The sequence below is a fragment of the Falco naumanni genome, chromosome 4, assembly GCF_017639655.2.
Source record: "Falco naumanni isolate bFalNau1 chromosome 4, bFalNau1.pat, whole genome shotgun sequence".
Lineage (NCBI taxonomy): Eukaryota > Metazoa > Chordata > Aves > Falconiformes > Falconidae > Falco > Falco naumanni.
Genome location: NC_054057.1, coordinates 89,223,771 through 89,243,334, shown reverse-complemented (window position 1 = coordinate 89,243,334; position 19,564 = coordinate 89,223,771). Strand labels below are relative to the sequence as shown.

Sequence of the window (19,564 nt, the reverse complement as noted above, 5' to 3'; positions counted from 1 at the left end):
TTTCTAAACTAATTTTATTTGTAAACTCTGAAGTTCCAGATGAGGTTTCCAGTGATGCGCGCATACTGTTTTCTACCCTTAACTAAGCTATAGCCTCTAGTTGTATTAGAACCACTGCCTCAACTGTTTTGTCTTTTACCATGCTGGTTCTTTTAGACCAGAAAATCGCTCAGAAAAATGGCAAGTCTGTATAATGTGTGGTTTGCACAGGTAGATGGGACACACATGAACTGGTACATATCTCTCGTAGAAGTGCTGGCTCTAAAATCATAATATGCTGTTTTCTTCCAGCTGAGTCTCGTAGACTCAACTTGGAGACTTACACTAATGCCTTTGCCTCCTGCAGAGAATGAACAACAGAAGACTGAAATGTTACAGAAGTTTCATCACTTCCAGCATTTGGCAGAAGTTTACCATGTCTATCACTCTATTCAAAGATACACTGTAAGATACTCACTTCAGAAGTTGTGCATTTATGCTTCCTGAGCATTTTTCTTTAGGGAGTTCATAAATAACTAGAAATAATGACTTTTCAGGCTATTAAATATTGAGTGTAGATTAGTGATACTGTATAGTAACTTTATGTCTTTATTATACAGCCTTCTGCTCTACTGTACTTGCGTTGTCTTAGTTCCTAAAAATTGCAGTGCAGTTTCAGCAGATCTGTGCTTGTCTCCGTGTGAGTAGACTGTGACGACTGACTTTCCACCCTCAGCCCTTTTTTGCTAGTTGCATCAGTTTGGTTCCACAGCCACCTTGAGCCTCTGGTCCTACACAGGCTATGGTTGGCTTTGCCTTTAATCATGGGAAAACAAGATTGAACAGAAGAAGGCACCCTAGCTTAGGGTTTCCCACAATGTGGTATGAGTATCAGTCAGTAATGATGTCTGTATACTACTCCAAAATGATAAGCAGTCATGAGCAACAAGCTCCTGCTACTTCCAGCAATTATAGTAATGTTGCCACCACTCTTGGTGGAGATGGCTTTTGTAAAACATTTGAGAACCCTTGGTCTGTGCCCTTGCCCAAAAGAAGACTGTGCTGTTGGAGGTCTTTGCTGGACAGACTGCTTCAGACCTTACAGCGGTGGAGACTCCACACTACTGCTGGCCAGTCTACCGTCATTTTTAAACAGCCTGTTACAGATTCTGCTTTAGCTACATGCACATCTTTTCCTCTCTTTTATGCCTGCAACATGCAGAAAGCTTTGGTGATAAAGACATGCAAAATCTACTTGCTATATTCTGTCAGCACCTCTCCTCTTTGAAATGGTATGAAAGAAACACAGTACTTGAGATGCTTAGTGAAATGAGTTGTTGGTTTTCCAGTTTAGAAATATGTCTGTATTTTTAATACTGCAGGAGGAGCCTTTCAGTTTCCACTTGCCTGAAACCCTCTTCAATATTTCCAGGTTTCTGCTTCACAGCTTAACAAAGGAGACTCCTTTAGGGATCTCAAAAGTGTATCCTTTCAATACAGTACAAAATCTAGAAGTTATCTTGCAAGGTACATGAAAAAAATAATTGGTGTTGATCCACAATGCAGAGATCTCCTGTAGGATATCTTCAGTTTCAGCTGTTGGTTATAGTTAATGGAAACTGACTTTTGTTCCTAAGGAAACAATGAACATCGTCAAACCATTGTGTGTTTAACTGTGCTATCTTTTTATTTTAATAGTTTTGGAGAGCTGTATAGTCTTAACATTTAATTCTCAAAACCACCCACCCAGTCTGGTGTATCACCTTTGTCAGAGAAGCAAGTTCTAGGATACCAGTCGCTGGAACAGGATGTTGGCTCACAATCTTGACAGTGTTGTTGCAAGAAGACTGAACTGAGACAGGAGCGGCGGGGGGGGGGGGGGGGGGGGAAACCAGGAGCTTTTGCTTCACATGAGGCTGGTTGGTATAGCTGTGTCGTGTCTGTCAGGCTAACATTTGCACAGCTTTGTTAGTGCATATTGCATCTTTGGAGAGTACTTCATAAGCTGTCTGTGTGAACCCTGTGGAAATGCACCTGTCTGTAAAACATAACAAGAAGAGTCACTGGATGCCACAGGGAGGCCAAATTTTCTTGGGTTTCACTTCATTTATGGCTTTGGATGGGATGTTAGCTTTCCTTTTCCTAACTTCCTCACTCATAAATAATCTTTCATAAAGTCTTTCATAATGTGCCTTGTGATCAGTAGCTTTCTAAACAGCAGTTACTGTTACACACTGATGAGAGGGAAAGACAACCCTTGGCCAGTGACACAGAGCACATGCTTTATTTCCAATAAGATCATGTGTATTTAGTTGGTGTCAGTGGGTTGCTGGTGTTGTAAGATTTATTTTACAATGGATATACCCATTCACCCTAAAATTACTGAAACTCTGTGAGTGGAATCAGAATATTTAACCAAAGCAATGTTTATGTAGGGTAAATTCCTAACCTTGCTAACAGTTGCCTACAGGCATTTGGATAGTCCTTTCACACTTGTTTTTCAATGGAGTTATATAAACCAATTTCTCTTGTTAATGCCCATTAAAAATACTGGTGTTGGATATGCTTCATTGCACAACTTCTCTGATTGGATAAAGTATTGCAGGTTTTCCTAAATGCCATATGTATTTTTATTCCTTAATTAAATGATAGCAATACATTATTTGCCCTGGCAAAACAGAGTAAAGCTCTTGGTGCCTATAAACTGGCTCGTCATGCCTATGACAAGTTGCAAGGACTGCAGATCCCAGCTAGGTTCCAGAAATCAATTGAGCTGGGCAGCCTGACAATCCGATCCAAGCCATTCCATGACAATGAAGTAAGTTGTAATGTGTTTCATGTTAATCATTAGTATGTGGTTATGTGGCCTAATGCAAGAATCTGAGTTGCTGCATGCACAAAAAAATCTGAAATATATTACGCATAGCTCTGTGATAATTATATTCCTGCTGGAAGCACAGTCCTTCTGTTGTTATTCTTCAAGTTAGACTTGCTTTTGCTCCTGAGAACAAATTAAAATCAGTCCTTTCTTTATGGGCAGCTTCCATCCTCCCTCTCCTGTCTTGCATCTGCCTTCCTCTCTGCCTATTAATTCTTTCAAGCCTTTTTCTCTCCAATCCACATGCAATTACTCCACAGTCTTTGTCTCTCTCTAGGTGGAGGTCACTTTCATTTGTCCCACTCTTAGCACTCCTTCCCTCCTCCCTTTATCCCTTGAATGACCTTCCTTCCTTAAAGTCTTATTTTAACACCTTTTCTTCTTTAACTGGTCTGACTTTCTGTAGTGTTCTATAAAGCCATGTCTCACGGAGTACTCACTAAAAATAAATTGTATTGTGCAAGTGAACATGCACCTGGCCACCTGATATAATAGAAGTACAATCTTAAGAACTGCCTAAAATAACTGCTCTTGAAGAGGGATGAATTAATTTGAGAACTTATATTTGACCAAGCCTTAGAGCAAAAAAACTGTTTCAGTAACCTCCTTTTCAACTTCTTTTGTCACTGCAAGGGGAAGGTGAAAATTTAATTGTTAGAATGGTGAAGATGGCTATTTTGAATGTGGAAAACTTGCTGTTTTATTAAAAAAGGAAAGTATTTTCAGTCGTTCAAGCATCTGATTTTACAGCAGTATTTCTCCAGATTAGCGCTGATGTAGTATCAGTGGTGTAAACTGAAGGTGCCCATATTTACTTGAAAGCAAAGAGTTCAGGATGTGCTGACCTGTTGATGATTACTGTGCTCTGTATGTGTCTTTGCAGGAGCTTGTGCCCTTGTGTTACAGATGCTCTACCAACAACCCTTTGCTAAATAACTTGGGGAACGTCTGCATTAACTGCAGACAGCCTTTCGTCTTCTCCGCTTCCTCCTATGGTGCGTTGGAATATCACATTTCACTGTACTTTTTAAGTTGGTAAACAGAGTAGGCTAGTACTTAACACTGCAGAGAGAACAAATTATTTGGTCAAACAAATCTTTCCTCTCAACTTTAAATTTGACTAAGTGGCTGCCTCTTGTCCCAGGGATTCTTGGATTTCATCGCAGGATAGCAGCAGTAAAACATTGGTTTATTGTGAGACACGGAACATATGAAGTGTTTCATTAACACAGATGCAATCCTTTCAGAAGCTGAAGGGGGTTTTGGTTTGTTTTAATTTTTCTTATTTAACTTGCTTCATGAGAACATGTGGGCAGAACACCACTGTCACAGAAGCCAGAGAGTTTTCATTTCTTAAGGGGTACAGTATCTTCTAGAAGACATTTTATGAGTACTTGCAGGTCAAATGCACCTTGCTTTTCATACTCCTTCAGAAGTACTGCATCTGGTTGAGTTCTGTCTGGAAGATGGCATCACAGATGAAGAAGCTGTAGCTCTCATTGATCTTGAAGCTCCAGCATTGAATAAAGGAGAGAATAAATGGCAAGAGATGATGACTGACCGTATCCTTTTGACTAAAATTTGTTTGCAGCCCTTTTCTTAGGGAAAAAAGCAATAATTTTCAATTCCCCCCCCGCTTAGGGTTAAAATTTTCTGTTTGTCATATGACTGATGTAAGTGCAATTGCATCATGTTTCCTTTTCAAGTTAGTGTAACAACCAAAGTGATGTTTTAACTAAACCTAATATTTTCATTAAGCTTTTTATCAGGACAGTTTGTTTCTAATCATGCGAAATATTTCTTTTTAACAATGGAATGCCGTGTTTCACCTATTCTGTTTTAACTCCTTTCTGTAAAGAATGGGGAAAATCTGAAGTGTGTTACTCACTTCTAGTAACAGTTTGCTTTAGAGGCTGCCTTCTTTTAGCCAAGGGAAACCAGCATTGATTTTCTTTGTAACCATTCCTGTTGGAATCTGTTTGTAATTCCTTGGCATCCAGAGCTCCCAGTTGGTATGGGGGCCGTATAATATTAGGTACAGTGTAATGTACAAGAAAACACAATCTCTGACTAAAGCTGCTCAACAATGTGATTTAAATAGGCTGCTTCATTTGCTTTTTTCATCTGTCAGAAGAGGGCAGAGAGAGAAAGAAGGCAGAGCTGATGTCATACTTGGTTGTGGTCAGTTTTGCCATTCTACAGCAGCTGCGATGATGAATTTCCCCAGTCCCTGTGAATCACATCAAGCCCTTCTCTCGTACTTTCTATAATAATCTAGGCACTGTAGCTGCTTGAGAACACTCTGGAGCAACAAGGATACCAGTCCTGCTGGTATGCTTTCATATTTATTCTGAGTGCTAGCTACTGTGAGGACAGCTAATTTTACAGGAACTGTTTTTCTTCCTTAAGAAATGCATCTAGATGCGCAGAGTTTGAGGCTTGATGACAATACAGATATTACTGAAGATGATGATCCCTTTACAGCAAAACTGAGCTTTGAGGTAAGAGCCTTACCTGTATCTTCCAGTATTTGTTTCTTTCTACCAACAAAATTTAATAGAAAACTTTTAATTTGCAATCCATGCCATTCTTCTGGTGTGAATGTTACAAAGATGAGAGAGATACAAAGCAGGAGACTGAAGAAGGCACAGCAGCTGAGAGGGAAAGTATCAGTTAACTCTTCTCTTAAAGAAAGCCACAAACAAACAAACAGACACCCCCCACCCCCCAAAATCCTCAAACCAGCAAAAATCTTAAAGTAAACATTCCTGGAATTTGGTTTTATCATCATGCAGTGATACCACAGGGCTGTCCCCCAGGGTATTTCTGTGTCTAGGCAGTATACCTATAAAACAGTCATTACTGTGAGCTTTTAATAAAGACTGTAGGCTTGGGTGTTATTCACAAATAATTGTGTTTAAATGAATAATGGAAGCTCACTGAAACAGAGTTAGAGATGTGGCTGGATGCTGGTATCGCTGAAGGTACTGATAAAACTGACAGTGAGTTCGGTGACACTAGACTCAGGCCCATTCTATATTAGCTTTTTCTCCTGAATTTGCCTTTGCTTCTTAAAACATCTTATTAATCCTCAAAGGGCTTTGCAGTTGGTAATAGTAATTCTTTCTAAACTGCTCTCCTGCAGCAAGGAGGCTCAGAGTTTGTTCCAGTGATTGTGAATCGTGCTGTTCTCCAGTCAATGAGCCGGAGAGATGTCTTGATTAAACGCTGGCCAAAGCCACTGCGATGGCAGTACTACCGTTCGCTGCTACCAGATGCCTCCATTACCATGTGTCCATCATGTTTTCAGGTAGTGTTTTCACTGGAGACGCTTTAAAAAAAACCAACACCACACAGCCAAAAAAACCCTACTGAGAACCCTATGGCTGAAACAATTTAATAATTAAAACCTCATACTTCAAAATGTATTCAACAAATTCCTGAACAGTGCAGAGACAGAGAAGCTGATGAAAACCAAAAACTAAGCTGTGTGATGCACAGAGGAACAGTTGCCTTCTGAAAAGTTTGAGGTAGCTGAATTTGAGAAGTTGCACTGACAGCAAGTCAGAGCCTCTCAAGTAAACCTTGGTTGAACAACAAATGATGATTTGTATTTATTTCTTTTTGCTCAGTGTCTCTGACTTTCAGCCTGGTCTAGCAAGGAAAATCAGTTAGTAACTAAGTTAGCTTGTGGTTCGGTCCCCCTCAAGAATGGCTTTTTGAAATGCTGGAATTCAATCACGTTTGCTTACACAGAAACTGTCTAATTTTTGTCCTTTCTTCTGCAAAAGTAATTAATTAGTTTGTGCTGCTTTGGCAACACTGGCAGAGGTCTGTGAAATGCTTGCTGCTCTATACCAGGTTGTAGTGCTCTCAAGTAATTGAAAGTAAAGGACCAATTCTCTTGTAATGGTAGCTTCAGAATGTCTTTGCCTTAGAGAAGCTTTTGAGCTCAGTTTGCATTTTCTTTGAGCAAGTCACAAGTTAACTTGTCCCTAAATCTGTTCCTAATTAACAGATGTTTCACACAGAAGACTATGAGCTTCTTATACTCCAGCATAACTGTTGTCCATTCTGTCGACGGAGAGTAGATGAGTCAAACCAATGAAGAAAAACAATCTTTTACCTCAACTGACAGACCCCTCTTCATCTATTGTCTTGGCAAAACACTACTTAGATTCACAGAGTTTTCCTAACAACTTGGTTAAGTCATCTTGTTCCATTTTGTACATGAGTGCAAGTGACTTGAAGAAATGTAACTATTATTTTTAAATGAAAATGTCTGTTGTTTCTGCATGTCCTCCCCGTTTCCCAGGCAAGCAGCTGAAGCGACACGGATTTTTACAGGAATGTTTCCAGGTCAAGTTCAGCCTTGAAGTAGTTACTGTTTTTACTCCAACTTGTGTTAGGACTTGATCTGCTCCTGTTATTGACAGATCTTCAAATAAATGGGACTATTTTCCACTAATCTTTGTCTCAGGATTTGCTATAATGCTGCTATTTCTGAGCTTGATTATTTTTTTTTCTTTCTATTCCATTTAGGCAAGAAAAGCATTAGAGTTTAGAGGTCTTAAAATGTGATCTTGAGTTACACTGACCTTGGCATTGAGAACCATCTCACAGCCACAGCAAGGGGAGGCAGGGCAAAGCTTTTAATCTCTAGAATTCACCCTTGTTAAAATGCAGAGTGCCAGGTTGCATGTGGAAGTGTACATTTCATGTAAACCAAGCTACCCCGACAGAAGTACCTCAACTGCCTGCTGCCACATATGTAATCCTGGTAATGTTGGCATGTTCACCACTGACAAAAGAAACACCACTGCGTTGATGGGCTAAACCTGAGTATATTTACATAGTTAAAAATATGCCAGGGTGCCAGGCAGGAATACCAAAGCAGCTGATGGCTTGTAGTCAGGCAGTGGTTTCCCGCAGCACCTCCTCTGTACCCAGGCTGGGAGAGTTCTGCACTGTTGTCAAGAGACAGCTGTAGCTGATGTAAATTGCTGTGGTGCTAATATCATGGGATAGTTCCCATGACTCCTGGTATCCTGTTGATTCTCGTGGCATTTGTGATCTCAGTGTACCTTTGTGGTGTAAGTATGTACAGCTGCCTGAGCTCATGCAGGCCCCTTGGCTGTCGTGATGACCAGAGGTGATGTACTGAAGGAGCATTTCTGAGCAGTATTGCCCTAGAGCCATGGGCAGGCAATGTGAGAGGAGATGACCTGCTGCCTTCTACTGCAGCCTCTTGCTGAGGGGATTGTCATGATGCAGCTGCTTGACCAGACATAGTGGGTCGGTCCCAGGCAGCAACTAAGCCTCTATGCACTCACTCCCTGCCTACCTCCCCGCAGGACTGGGAGAAAATCGGAAGAGCAAAAGCAAAGAAGCTTATGGGTTGAAATAAAGACAGTTTAAGTGTAGCAAAGCTGTGCATGCAAGCAAAGCAATAAGGAATTTATTCACTGCTTCCCAGTGGCAGGCACATGTCCAGCTTGCTTCCTGGGGAGCAGGGCCTTGCCATGAATAATGTTACTTGGGAAGGCAAACGCCACAAACACAATATCCTCCCTTCTTCCTCCTTTCCCTGTGCTTTTATTTCTGAGCATGACATTCTCTGGTGTGGAATAGTCCTTTAGCCAGCTGTCCCAGTGCTGTCCCCTCCCCACTTCTTGCCTAGTTCTGGCCTGTTGCTGGGGTTGGGGCAGGAAGAACCTCAGTGCTGTGCAAGCACTGCTCAGCTGTAGCTATGACACTGGTGTGTAACCAATACTGCTTTAGACACAGCTCCAAAGCACAGCACCAGGTGCCTTCTATGAGGAAAGTTAACTCTGTCCCAGCCAGACCCCCATGCCAACATACTCCCGGGTGGTTGAATCTCCTGAGGGTGGTCACTGAGTGGTTCTCTGGCAATGGGAGCATTTGTGTAGGTAACCAGCTAGGCTGGATTGGAGCTGGGAAGCGATAGGTCTGTTGACTTTAATTGTGCCCATGTTCCCTTGAGTTCTATTGTTATGACAGCCCATCTGTCACAGCCTCCCTTTGTTTTGAGTGGGAAATGATATTCTACTTCCCTGTCTTAAGCTATTGGCTGAGGCTGTTGGGTGCTGGTAAAGCAGCTAGCGTGTTAAACAGCACTTTGCACATGAAGCCAGTGATGTCTCTGTGTCTGCTCGAGTTCCTCTTGAAAGTGATGCCCTGCAATGGCACTACAGGGTTTCTGGGTCCCTCAATGGTTCCTGACCAAGTTTGCTTAATTTACCACTTCAAAAACATTCTGTTTTAATTACCACTTGTCTGCTTTTGACTCATCTGTCACTGTTTGCAATGAAGACTTTGCTATTGACATGGATAAACAATGCTGTTTGAGATGTGAGCCAGAGAATGGAATTCGGCTTGTTCTCCCGGAACTGAGCTGGCTTCGTAAAGCTGGGGGAAATGAAAAATTATAGAAATAAATAGATAGGGTTTGCTGTGACACAGAATCAAAAAGCCACCTTCTTTTAAACAACTCTGTGAATACAGTCTAGATTTGAAAAATGTAATGGGGATTTTCCAGGCAAAACCATACTTGACACATCTCATACATTGGGAAGACGTTCTGGTTCCAGACTGCCCTGTGCCTCTGAAACTCTCAGGTAACCTTATCATAAGGAGTCCTGGAGTCCCACCACAGCACCTTTGTCTGAAACTGTTGTGAGTGGCTGACCAATGGTTTTCTTTGATTTGCACTGTTCTACCCATTACTGCTGTGCTCCAGTGGTGACGCATGCTGGGCCCTAAGCTCTGAGCAGCAGCTGCTAACCTCAGCAGTGGCTTATTGCATCACAGCTTAAGGTGTCACATTTGTGTATTGGGAAGATAAACCTCTAATCCTTCTTGTATGCCCAGGTACAAGTATGAAGAGCTGCTTTTGCAATTAGGTAGTGGTACTGTGCTGGCCTTGGCAACACGTGTGAAAAGTTAATTGAGAGGGACTTTGGATGAGTGGAATGTGGTGAGGACTTTTCACGTGGTATTTTCACGTTAATATGAAAGACGACCTTTGGGACTGTCCGGAGTGATCACAGCTTGCCTTTGGCTGCAGCCAGCCAGGTCTTCCTTTGTCTGTGCTGCCAGCACTTCGGTTCTTTCAGATCTTCCCCACTCAGAGTGAAGGTTTCCCAGCTTGGTCTCTTCTTTAAAGAGAGTGCAGTGCTTTGTGCTTTTCTCCTTTAAACTTTTTGTAAGTGTTAAACTAACCCATAGGGAACACTGATTAAAACTAGGCCAGGACCAAAGGAAGTTTACTGAGGCCAAGAGGATGTGAGCTTCTGCCCACCGTGAACTCCGGTGGCTCTGGCACATGCTCCTGTGTGGATGAGGCACTTGCAGTTCCCTGCTCCTATCCGCAAGGAATGCTCAGCTCAGCCCCCAGCTGCTGGCAGGACAGCAAGGGGAGGTGAGTGTCAGGTCCCCTACCTAGGGGCAGAGCAGGCAGTCCTTGCCTCTGCAGGGGAGCCAGCTGGTACCTGCCTGTCAGCTGCAACGTTACTGACTGCTAATGAGAAAGGTGGGAAACGGTGAGGGGGGGTGGAAAAAAACTGAAGAGGAGATGGGAAAAATAGTTTTGGTGTTTAAAAGATGAATCATGATGGTATGAACTGTAAAGGGACCACCTTCTCCAGAAGATAGATCCTCTGCAGCTGGCTTCGTTGTGCTTATTCTGCTGTATGTGTTGTCCCATTGCCTCTGAAAAATTAAGAAAGTATGTCTAACTCAGTCGCTATTCCAAGCACAAGGAACGTTTCAAGCGCAACTGAGTGGGGAGGCAGAGAGACAGGACATGGGAGGCCCAAGCGACGGCTTCCCCTGTGGAATTTGATGATCCTGCAAGGTTTCAGGAACACCAAAGATGTCTGTTAACCAGCATATGAAGCTGAGTGTTGGCTTCAGCTCAGAACCTCCCCTCAGTGCCCTTGTCCAGCAGCCTTCTCAGCACCAGTGCAGAATGCTGCCTCTCCAGGACAGACGGACTAGGTTATTTATTAGGTGTTGCCAATGTAATTGTCATGACCCCAACCAAATGCAAAGCCAGGCACAGAGGAGATGGTACAACTGGAAGCCTGCCAGTGGGGTCAGTGTTTCAATGTGGCGTTCAAACCTCCTCAGTCAAATCCCGCAGCAGAGAAAGAGGTGGCTGAGAGCATCTGGGAGAAGGACTGGTGATGCTCATGGTGCCTGAGAGCACCCTTCTGCAGCCTCCCACAGGGAATGGCAGTCACAGTGGGGATGGCCCTCCAGTGGGGAGTAGCTGGCATCATGGATCCATGGATCCACTTTCCCCTTGTAAGAACAGGCCTGAGACACCCCTCTGTCACTGACAGGCCACACCTGTCCAGCACAGCAACCATCTGCAGCCCCCAACCCCACAGCTGTGGGGTTCAGAACTGCAAACTTCCCTCCTGTTAGTGCTGGATGGAAAGGAGCTTCTGTTTGTTAGCGAGCCAAAAGCTCAGCCCGGGAGCTTTGAGAAAGCGCAGCCAAGAGAAGGATCTCCATGTGCCTCGTCTTCTCTTGGCAACCTGATGGTAACGCACCCCATTCCCAGTACCTCTCTGGGGAAACCAAGGGAGGCGTTTCACATGGCTGGGCAGCGCACCCCTGAGTGCCCATGGAGGGTGTACTGGGGGTCTTGGGGGGCAAGTGCCTCCCCGGGGTGACGGCAGCATGAGCTATGGATGTCCAGCTCTGGAGCATGTGGTGCACAGGCTGCCACGGGTGCAGGGCCCGACCCAAACCCTTGCTCCCACACGCCGTGCTGAGGAGCGAGGCTGTGCAAGTGGAGCTGCTGTCTGATTTGGGCCCCCCCCAAATGAAAGGTGTGTTGCAGAGCTACCTCTTTATTTATGACCATGAGCAGTGGTCTCCAACAATGACAGTGTGGGCCAGAAACAGGTGTCACCTTAACGCCTTCCCAGGAAAGCCAATTACCCCTAGATGATTATGATTAATAATTACCTAAGCCCTAATCGCGCTGACACCAATGCCTGGAGCTTACCCCAGGGGGCACTTTAAAAGAGGTGCCCTGTGGAGGTGAGCAAAGCCACCTCTCCTCGGGGCGAAGGCTGAGACGTGGTGGAAGCCCCACTTCAGAGGCAATCCCCCTGCGTGCAAAAGAAACACCTGAGTAAGAGCAAAAGGCACCTCACAAACCACAGCCATGAACGGGACAGAAGGCCAAGACTTCTACGTGCCCATGTCCAACAAGACTGGGGTGGTGCGGAGCCCCTTTGAGTATCCCCAGTACTACCTGGCTGAGCCCTGGAAGTTCTCGGCACTGGCTGCCTACATGTTCATGCTGATCCTGCTTGGCTTCCCCATCAACTTCCTCACTCTGTACGTCACCATCCAGCACAAGAAGCTCCGGACGCCTCTAAACTACATCCTTCTGAACCTGGCAGTCGCCGATCTTTTCATGGTCTTTGGAGGCTTCACGACCACCATGTACACTTCGATGAATGGGTACTTTGTCTTTGGAGTAACAGGGTGCTACATTGAAGGATTCTTTGCTACACTGGGTGGTGAGTTTTCCAAATATTCAAAAATCTTCTGGCAGGAATTGCCCCAGCCTTTACGAGGGGGAGGGAAGACACCCAGATGATCTTGGAGAAGCGTGGTATCCCAAAGGTCCTTGGTGTGCTGCTGACGTGGGCCAAGGCAGTTGCAGTGTTTCAGGGTGGGAAGTGAAGAAAGTGACAAATGACACCTTTTTTTTCTTTTTTTGACCTTATTTTGGTAGCCACCTGCTCAGTATCCTGAGAACAACAGTGCAGCAGTGAAAAACAACCAGTAGCAGATTTTGCAGTTGCTGGATTTGCACATCTTTTTGGCTTGCTTTCTGACTTGAGAGATGACAAATTTGTTCTTCCTGTTTCGTGCGTCTGTCATTCGCTCCGATGTGGTGCATGGTGGCGCAGGCTAGCAAAGCTGGCTCTCCTCCCTGTGCCAGCCAGGCTCTGACTGAAACAGATGTTAAATTGTGTGTCTAAAAATGCTCTCCTCCATTCAGCTCAGCCTTCAGCCACAGGCAGCCATTTTACTGGTGCGGTCCTTGTGGCACAAGTTTCCTGGGAAGCTGTGGGTAGTGAGTGGAAATCTTGGGATGATGAGCACTCACTCACTGCACCTAAGAGAGGGACCATAGGCTTGCAGGTGCAGGTGATGTCTGGGATGAGTGGTAGGATCCAGCCATGGATCTCAAAATGCAGCAGCAAAGTGGTCACTGCGGGTCAGCATTGCACTGGGGAGGTGTCTTCTCATGCCTTCCTGCTGCACTTGGCAGATGAACCCTTGGTTGAGATTCACCTGCTGCCAGGGGTCTTCCTCAGGAACAACAGTCTGAGGAGGTCTCATGCTGCCATCAGTGTGTTTTTCTCCTCCTGATGCTCAAAGTCCCTGTGTCCCTATCCATCTTTCTCCGTGGCGCAGGTGAAATTGCTCTCTGGTCGCTGGTTGTCCTGGCTATCGAAAGATACGTAGTGGTCTGCAAGCCCATGAGCAACTTCCGCTTTGGGGAGAACCATGCCATCATGGGTGTTGCCTTCTCCTGGATCATGGCCTTGGCATGTGCTGCTCCCCCGCTGTTTGGCTGGTCCAGGTAGGGAGGGCGCCGTGCCCAGCGTGGGGGCTGCGGGAGCCTGGCTGGCTGTGGCCCCACTGGGGCTTCCAGCCGATCTCCTCTGCTAGGCACTGACCTGCCTGGCTCACCTTGCAGGTACATCCCCGAGGGCATGCAGTGCTCGTGCGGGATCGACTATTACACTCTGAAGCCAGAGGTCAACAACGAATCTTTCGTCATCTACATGTTTGTGGTTCACTTCACCATCCCGCTGTTGGTCATTTTCTTCTGCTACGGGAACCTGGTTTGCACTGTCAAGGAGGTGGGTACCTGTCAGTGGTGGTGGGCTGGGGGCCACCCCGATCCTCAGTGCTGGGAAGGGGCCCATGCCAGGCTCCAGAGTGGTGACAGAAAGGCTGGCTTTCTGCAAAGGGGGAAACAGCAAACTCCAGATGTGCAGCTCAGCTACCCCGAGCCCTGACCCCATGTCCCACACCGGCGCAGCCCTCCCCAGCTCCATCATGTTTCTGTTCCCTTCTGCCCGCAGGCTGCCGCCCAGCAGCAGGAGTCTGCCACTACCCAGAAGGCAGAGAAGGAAGTGACCCGCATGGTCATCATCATGGTCATCGCCTTCCTGATCTGCTGGGTCCCCTATGCCAGCGTTGCTTTCTACATCTTCACCAACCAGGGGTCAGACTTCGGGCCCATCTTCATGACCATCCCGGCTTTCTTTGCCAAGAGCTCTGCCATCTACAACCCTGTGATTTACATCGTCATGAACAAACAGGTAACCGGCAGGGGGGCGGCCGGCTCCTTGCTGGGGTTTTGCATTGTACCCGCTTGCCGAGTGGTGTGGCACTTTGAGGTGCCAGTGGGCTGGGAGGGGGGCGTGTGTCCAGGTGATCTTGTTCTGATGCCCAGGAGGGCAACTGTGCAGCTCGTCCTGGCACTGCGCAACTCTTAAATGCAAGATGCGCTACTGCATAGTCCGAAATGGCCCTGCCGCTGGGTTGGTGGAGGAGCTGGGGCTGTGCCCGCCCCGGCCCCGGCTGGTGGCCTGGGGCAGGGACCCCAGGGGCAGGGGCGCACGGCGCTCTGCCGGGCCCGCCGCCTCACCGGGACCCCTCCCTTCCAGTTCCGTAACTGCATGATCACGACCCTCTGCTGCGGCAAGAACCCGCTGGGCGACGAGGACACGTCCGCCGGCAAGACGGAGACCTCCTCCGTCTCCACCAGCCAGGTCTCCCCCGCGTAGGCCCCGGGCCGGGGCGCCGGCAGCTGGGCCCGGCCCCGCAGCGCCCGCGCCGTCCCAGGGCGCTGCCGCAGGCCCCGCCGCCCCGCGCCGCCCCCCGCCGCCCCCCCTCCGGGCTCTGCCCCGGGGCCGGGCCGGCTGCTGCGGGGCAGCCCCCGCCCGGTCCCCCGCCGGCGTGTCGGCCGCACCGCGGCCCCCCGGGGGACGGGTGGCCCCCCGGTGCCGCAGAGGCGACGGCCGCAGGAAGCCCGGCACGGGGTGCGGCGCGGCCGCCGACGGGGGGGGCTCGATGCCGCCTGCCGCACCTGGCGCACCGCACGCACCCGGAGCCGGCAGCCGCAGCGGGCCGCCCCCCGCCCCTCGTAGTCCCACCGCTCATCCTCACGCCCCCCCCGGCTCCGCGGGCCGTGCCCCCGCCGCGCCCCCCCCGCGCCCCCCGGCTCAGCTGCCGTCCGCCTGGCATCAGCCCCGGCGGGGGGGCTCGGCCCGCGCTCGTGCTTTCGAAGCCGCTCGGCGCATCGCTCAGCTTCCCTCCGCGCTGCAGCAGGCAAGACATGGGAGCATATGGCTCAGAGATGTCGGCATATGTTTTAAGCACTACAAGATGGCATATTGCAATTGTAGCAGTGTTCTTCATTTTTATTTTTAGCTCGGTTATACAAATAAGATGTTTTTCTCGCTGTTCAGTGTTATCAACATTTGAAACTATTTTTGTACATTATTATCCCCTCTGATTTCTAATCCTATGCGGCTTTGCAAGGTCTAATAGGGAACATACAGAACCCATGCAAGTTAAACCTTTAATAAAGAGCAATTTGCAAGTACAATTCTCTCATTATTTTTTTTTATCGATACTTCTGCATATTCAGTGAAATCTAAAGATTGGAGGTTTATGAATAATTCAGTGTTTAGGCTGATGTCTGATTCATGTACTTCAAATCTGGGAGCTGATTTTGGAGGGAAGAGGAGGAAGGATTTGGTGTTTATTTGCTGCCCACGAGGCTGCAATCCACGGGAGCCCTGCGATGCTGTGGTTTCCCTGCACGGGCAGGACTGGCCCCAGCACATGCTGGCCATGGTCTGGCCCCAAGCTAGCGGGTGGCCACCCCACAAAGCGCCCAGAACTACAACTGCTGCTGGCAGTGGCAGGGGCAAGCAAGGCTTTGGGACCCTCCTCGCCAGCCCAGGCGGGTGCCAGAAGCATCAATGGAGCTGCTGGAGAGGGGATGGCCTGATCCAGGAGGAGGAGATGGTTGGGAGACATGCACCCAACCCTGCTGTGGTGCCAGCCTCTGCAGCTCTCCAGTGTCCCCACCATCCCCTTCCTGGGGAATTCAGAAATGGACTGGAAATGGAGCAGGGAATGGGCTGACTGCACTGGTCTGGGGATAGCCAGGCATGCAGGGCCCTGAGGCACCGGGTGCCTCTCCCAGCTCCTGGCTCCAGACCCAGCTTCTGCCGGCACTGCAGTCTCCTGCCAAGATCCATCCCATGGGCCTAGCTGGTGGGCACAGACCTCGACAAAGGTCTTTCTGGGCAGCACTTTGCACATACATTGGCATGGTAACATGTCTGCTGAGCCGGGCCATGAACCAGCCCTACCATCATGTAATCCCGGCTTTTCCTTGGGCTTGCAGCTTCCCCACGTCTTTGAGGGACGATGCATATGAAAGCCCTGTGACTCATGTAAAGAGGAAGGGACTGACTTGGCATGCTGTGAAGAACGACAGCGGTCCCCATGGTGGGGACATCCACACTGTTCCTGTGACAAAGAGCAGCTGGTTACTCAGGCTTGCCTCATGAGCACAAGCACAACAGAAAGTAGCACAAATATCCTACCTTGCTGGAACAGCAGGGAAAGTATCCATAGGATCACAGCAGGACTTATTTTTAAGGCGGCTGTGACACAGAAGCACCCTGGGTGCATTGGGGACCCCAGATGGTCAAGGGCTTAGCTCACACCTGACCCATGGGATGTTGCTGTACCAAGAGCCAACATGGAGGGGCTGCCTGCATGTGGGGCTGGGAGCGCTATCCCCTGAGCACGGTGGGATTCAGTGGGCAGGGACAAGCGGGGGTCCTGCTCATGGGTACACACCTGGGGCTACTGTGGGAGAGTCACTCCTCCTGCCCTCGCTGGCCAACGAAGCAGCTTTCCATTTTCCTCTTCTCATTTGTTTTCTTGTTTCCTTTTTCCTTGTCATTTTCCAGGCTCCCCTGGCAATGCAGCCCCCCATTTCCCAGTGGGGCTGTCCCAGGCAAAGGGAGCCAGCCATCACCCAGTGCGCAGAAACTGGTCCCCGCGCCACCAGCTGGCTCCCTGTCTGCCACACAGCAAATACCACCAGCAAGCTGCAATGCCAGCACCCCGCCACCCACCAAGCAGCAGGTAGATGCCTTTCCTGTACATGTTCAGGGTGATCACTCCGCGACCCCTTATGTCTCCTCCCTCTCCAAACTCACTGCTTGGACAAGCTCCTTCTCCCTCCAGCCCCTCACAAAGCTTTGGCAAAGGGCACTCAACTCCCCAACCCCCTGCTCTCACCTGGGTGGCAACCAGAGCAATTAGCAGCTGCTAACCAGCTCCTGCAATTAGGGTGCTGATCGGATAAATTAGCTGCAGGTGAGTAGAGCTTGTGAGCAAGGGTAGTGGTGCTGTGAGCAGAGCTGGGATTGCAGGCTGGTGTGTGTGCTGCTGTGGAACCTGAGCTGGGTAAGGGTTTGCCAGGTGCTGGCAGCACTGTGGCTCCCATGGGTCTGGGGTTCTGGTGGGTCCCTGTGAGGAGAAGGGTTGTGGCTGCTTGGCTTCTGGGGGGCTCTGCAGCCATCAGGGGTGTGAGTGCCTCGGGGCTGGGCCCACATGCCAAGAGGTGCCTCTCCCAGGACCTGGCACAGCCCAGCTTCCACATCTGCCAGCCCAGGGCCAGCAGCCCCGGCGCCCCTCAACCCTGCACATAGTCACTGAGGCGCTGCAGGCCCAGGACAAGAGGAAGGGTGCCTCCATTGTTGCCATCAAGCGGTTCATCCTGGCCAAGTACCCCACTGTGGACCCCGGCCACCTTGGGGACCTGCTGAAGCAGGCACTGAGCAAGGGGCTGAGCTGTGGGGACCTGGTGCGGCCCCACAACTCCTCCGCCATGGGGGCCACTGGCTGCTTCAAGGTGGACGGGGGGCTGCTGGCCTGGGGCTGGGGGCTGAGGTGCCGCCTCCACTGGCCCCACTTCCACCCCTCCTTCACCCCCAGCTGGCCCCTGAGAAGCTGCGGCAGAAGCAGACAATGGACCAGGTGGATCCCATCAGAGGACAGGTGCCGAAGGTGGGACGGAAGGGGACTGTCGGCGTGCACAGCAGTGAGGTAAAGGGTTGGCAGTGCCCTGGGCTGCCCCAGTCCCATGGAGAGGCCACTGCCCAGGCTGGCACGCCGCCCCTTCTCCCGCAGGCGCCGTGGGGGGTAGCCTGGCCACAGCGAAGCAGAAGCCAAGGACAAAGCCCGTGGACGTGAGTAGCAGGGCTGCATGGCGCGGCTGGGTGGCTCGGGCATGGCAGGAGCCTGAGGTGCTCTCTCCCCTCCAGGCCCCACCACCAGCAGCAGCGAAAACCAGGAGCGATGGAGCAAAGCCCCCACGAGCTGCCCGCCAGCCCCGGGCCCCCAACAAAGGGCACTCGGGGTCCCCTGTGGCTCTGAAGGTGGGGGGGGGTGGCAGCCCTGGGGGTGCTGGGGCGAAGGGGTCCCGAGCGGCTCTGGTTGGAAAGAGCAGGGCTAAGGCGCCCGGGGGGCACAGCAGGACACCCCCAAGGCGAAGGGGGACCAGGGCAAGGCAAGGAAGCCCCGGGGCGCCCCAGAAACCGGCCAGGGCAGGCCATGCTGCAGGGTGGTAGCCACCCCTCTGGAGGGCAGGCAGGGCCTGTAGCGGGGTCCGGGCAGCCCTGCTCCCCGGCAGCCCAGCCCTGCTTCCAGCCTGCCCGGAGCCCTCCCAGTCTGTGTTGATTTTAGTCCCCAGGACAGGTTTTAAACCTGCGTTCACCTTGTAATAATAAAGCTGTGCACTCGCCTCATGAAATGGCGTGGGTGCTGCCCTGCTCGTGGGTCTCTGTCCCTGCACTCCCCTAGCCCTGTCCTGTGTGGCATGGTGGTGAGCCGGTGCTGTGGGCAGCTGTCTGCCTTCACGGGGAGCTGGCCTGTCTGTCCCCACGTGTCCCCAGACACAGTAGCACACGGGCCAAGTGCTGGGGTGGCTGGGCTCTGGGGGCTGCGTGTGTGCCAGCTGGCAGCAAGTCCCGGTGCCAGCTGATGGCACACGGTGCAGGGGCCCTGGCGCCATGGCACACAGTGTAGGGGCACCCCTGGGCACTGCAAAGCCAGGGCCTGGCTGGCCCTAGCAGTGTGGGCCGTGGTGCCCACAGCCCCAGTGTGGGGCAGCATCCAGCCCCCCTGCCCTCCTGGCTGCCCTTGGGCTAATGCCCGGCTGAGCTGGGATTACAGGAATGCCGCAGCAGCATGTTGGGTATGTGTCATGGGTGAGGGTCCCTGGTGCTGGGGAGCTGCCTGTGCTCTAGCCATGGTAAGAGGAAGACAGATGTGTTTTACAGCTCAAAAAAGGAGTTTGGGGGGTTTGCTGTAGACTGTAGCATTGCTTGTGCTCTTGTTGCCTATCTGGGGTGCAGTTCCCACTTCTAAACCTGTCTTGCTAGCTCCTGTGGGTCAGTGTGTGAACACTTTCATTTAATAGTTTCAAATGCCTGAATTTTTCTTGCTCTGTGCACAACAGAGACCTTCTGAAGGTCAGCCTGATAATGCAACGGGTTACAGTCCTCCTGGACAGGAGAAAATAAGTGGAAGTAAAACTCTTCCTAA

General features: G+C 49.9%; 3 protein-coding genes across 8 annotated transcripts in view; all 3 read left to right on the top strand.

Moving 5' to 3' along the window:
* The window catches only part of IFT122 (intraflagellar transport 122), a 33,367-nt gene extending 26,042 nt beyond the window's left edge, over positions 1-7,325 (top strand). For 2 of the 6 annotated variants that reach the window (XM_040593059.1, XM_040593056.1), the window contains exons 22-29: positions 347-444; positions 1,362-1,462; positions 2,632-2,797; positions 3,741-3,852; positions 4,291-4,419; positions 5,279-5,358; positions 6,003-6,167; positions 6,876-7,325. In XM_040593059.1, the coding sequence (XP_040448993.1) occupies positions 347-444; positions 1,362-1,462; positions 2,632-2,797; positions 3,741-3,852; positions 4,291-4,419; positions 5,279-5,358; positions 6,003-6,167; positions 6,876-6,965 (941 nt within the window). In that variant the 3' untranslated portion in view covers positions 6,966-7,325. Of the gene's footprint in view, positions 1-291; positions 445-1,361; positions 1,463-2,631; positions 2,798-3,740; positions 3,853-4,290; positions 4,420-5,278; positions 5,359-6,002; positions 6,168-6,875 lie in introns of those variants that run through there. The other 4 variants (XM_040593057.1, XM_040593060.1, XM_040593061.1 and 1 more) reach the window with 4 other exon arrangements.
* Positions 7,326-11,929: 4,604 nt separating this feature from the next.
* Positions 11,930-15,533, top strand: RHO (rhodopsin). Its single transcript, XM_040593085.1, has 5 exons — positions 11,930-12,420; positions 13,328-13,496; positions 13,614-13,779; positions 14,005-14,244; positions 14,593-15,533. The coding sequence occupies exons 1-5, from the start codon at positions 12,060-12,062 to the stop codon at positions 14,710-14,712; spliced, it is 1,056 nt and encodes a 351-aa protein (XP_040449019.1). The 5' UTR covers positions 11,930-12,059; the 3' UTR covers positions 14,713-15,533.
* Positions 15,534-16,296: 763 nt separating this feature from the next.
* On the top strand, positions 16,297-18,598 carry LOC121086578 (histone H1.8). The gene is made up of 4 exons (XM_040590485.1): positions 16,297-16,317; positions 17,580-17,870; positions 17,954-18,207; positions 18,283-18,598. The coding sequence occupies exons 1-4, from the start codon at positions 16,297-16,299 to the stop codon at positions 18,392-18,394; spliced, it is 678 nt and encodes a 225-aa protein (XP_040446419.1). The 3' UTR covers positions 18,395-18,598.
* The last annotated feature ends 966 nt before the right edge of the window (positions 18,599-19,564 follow it).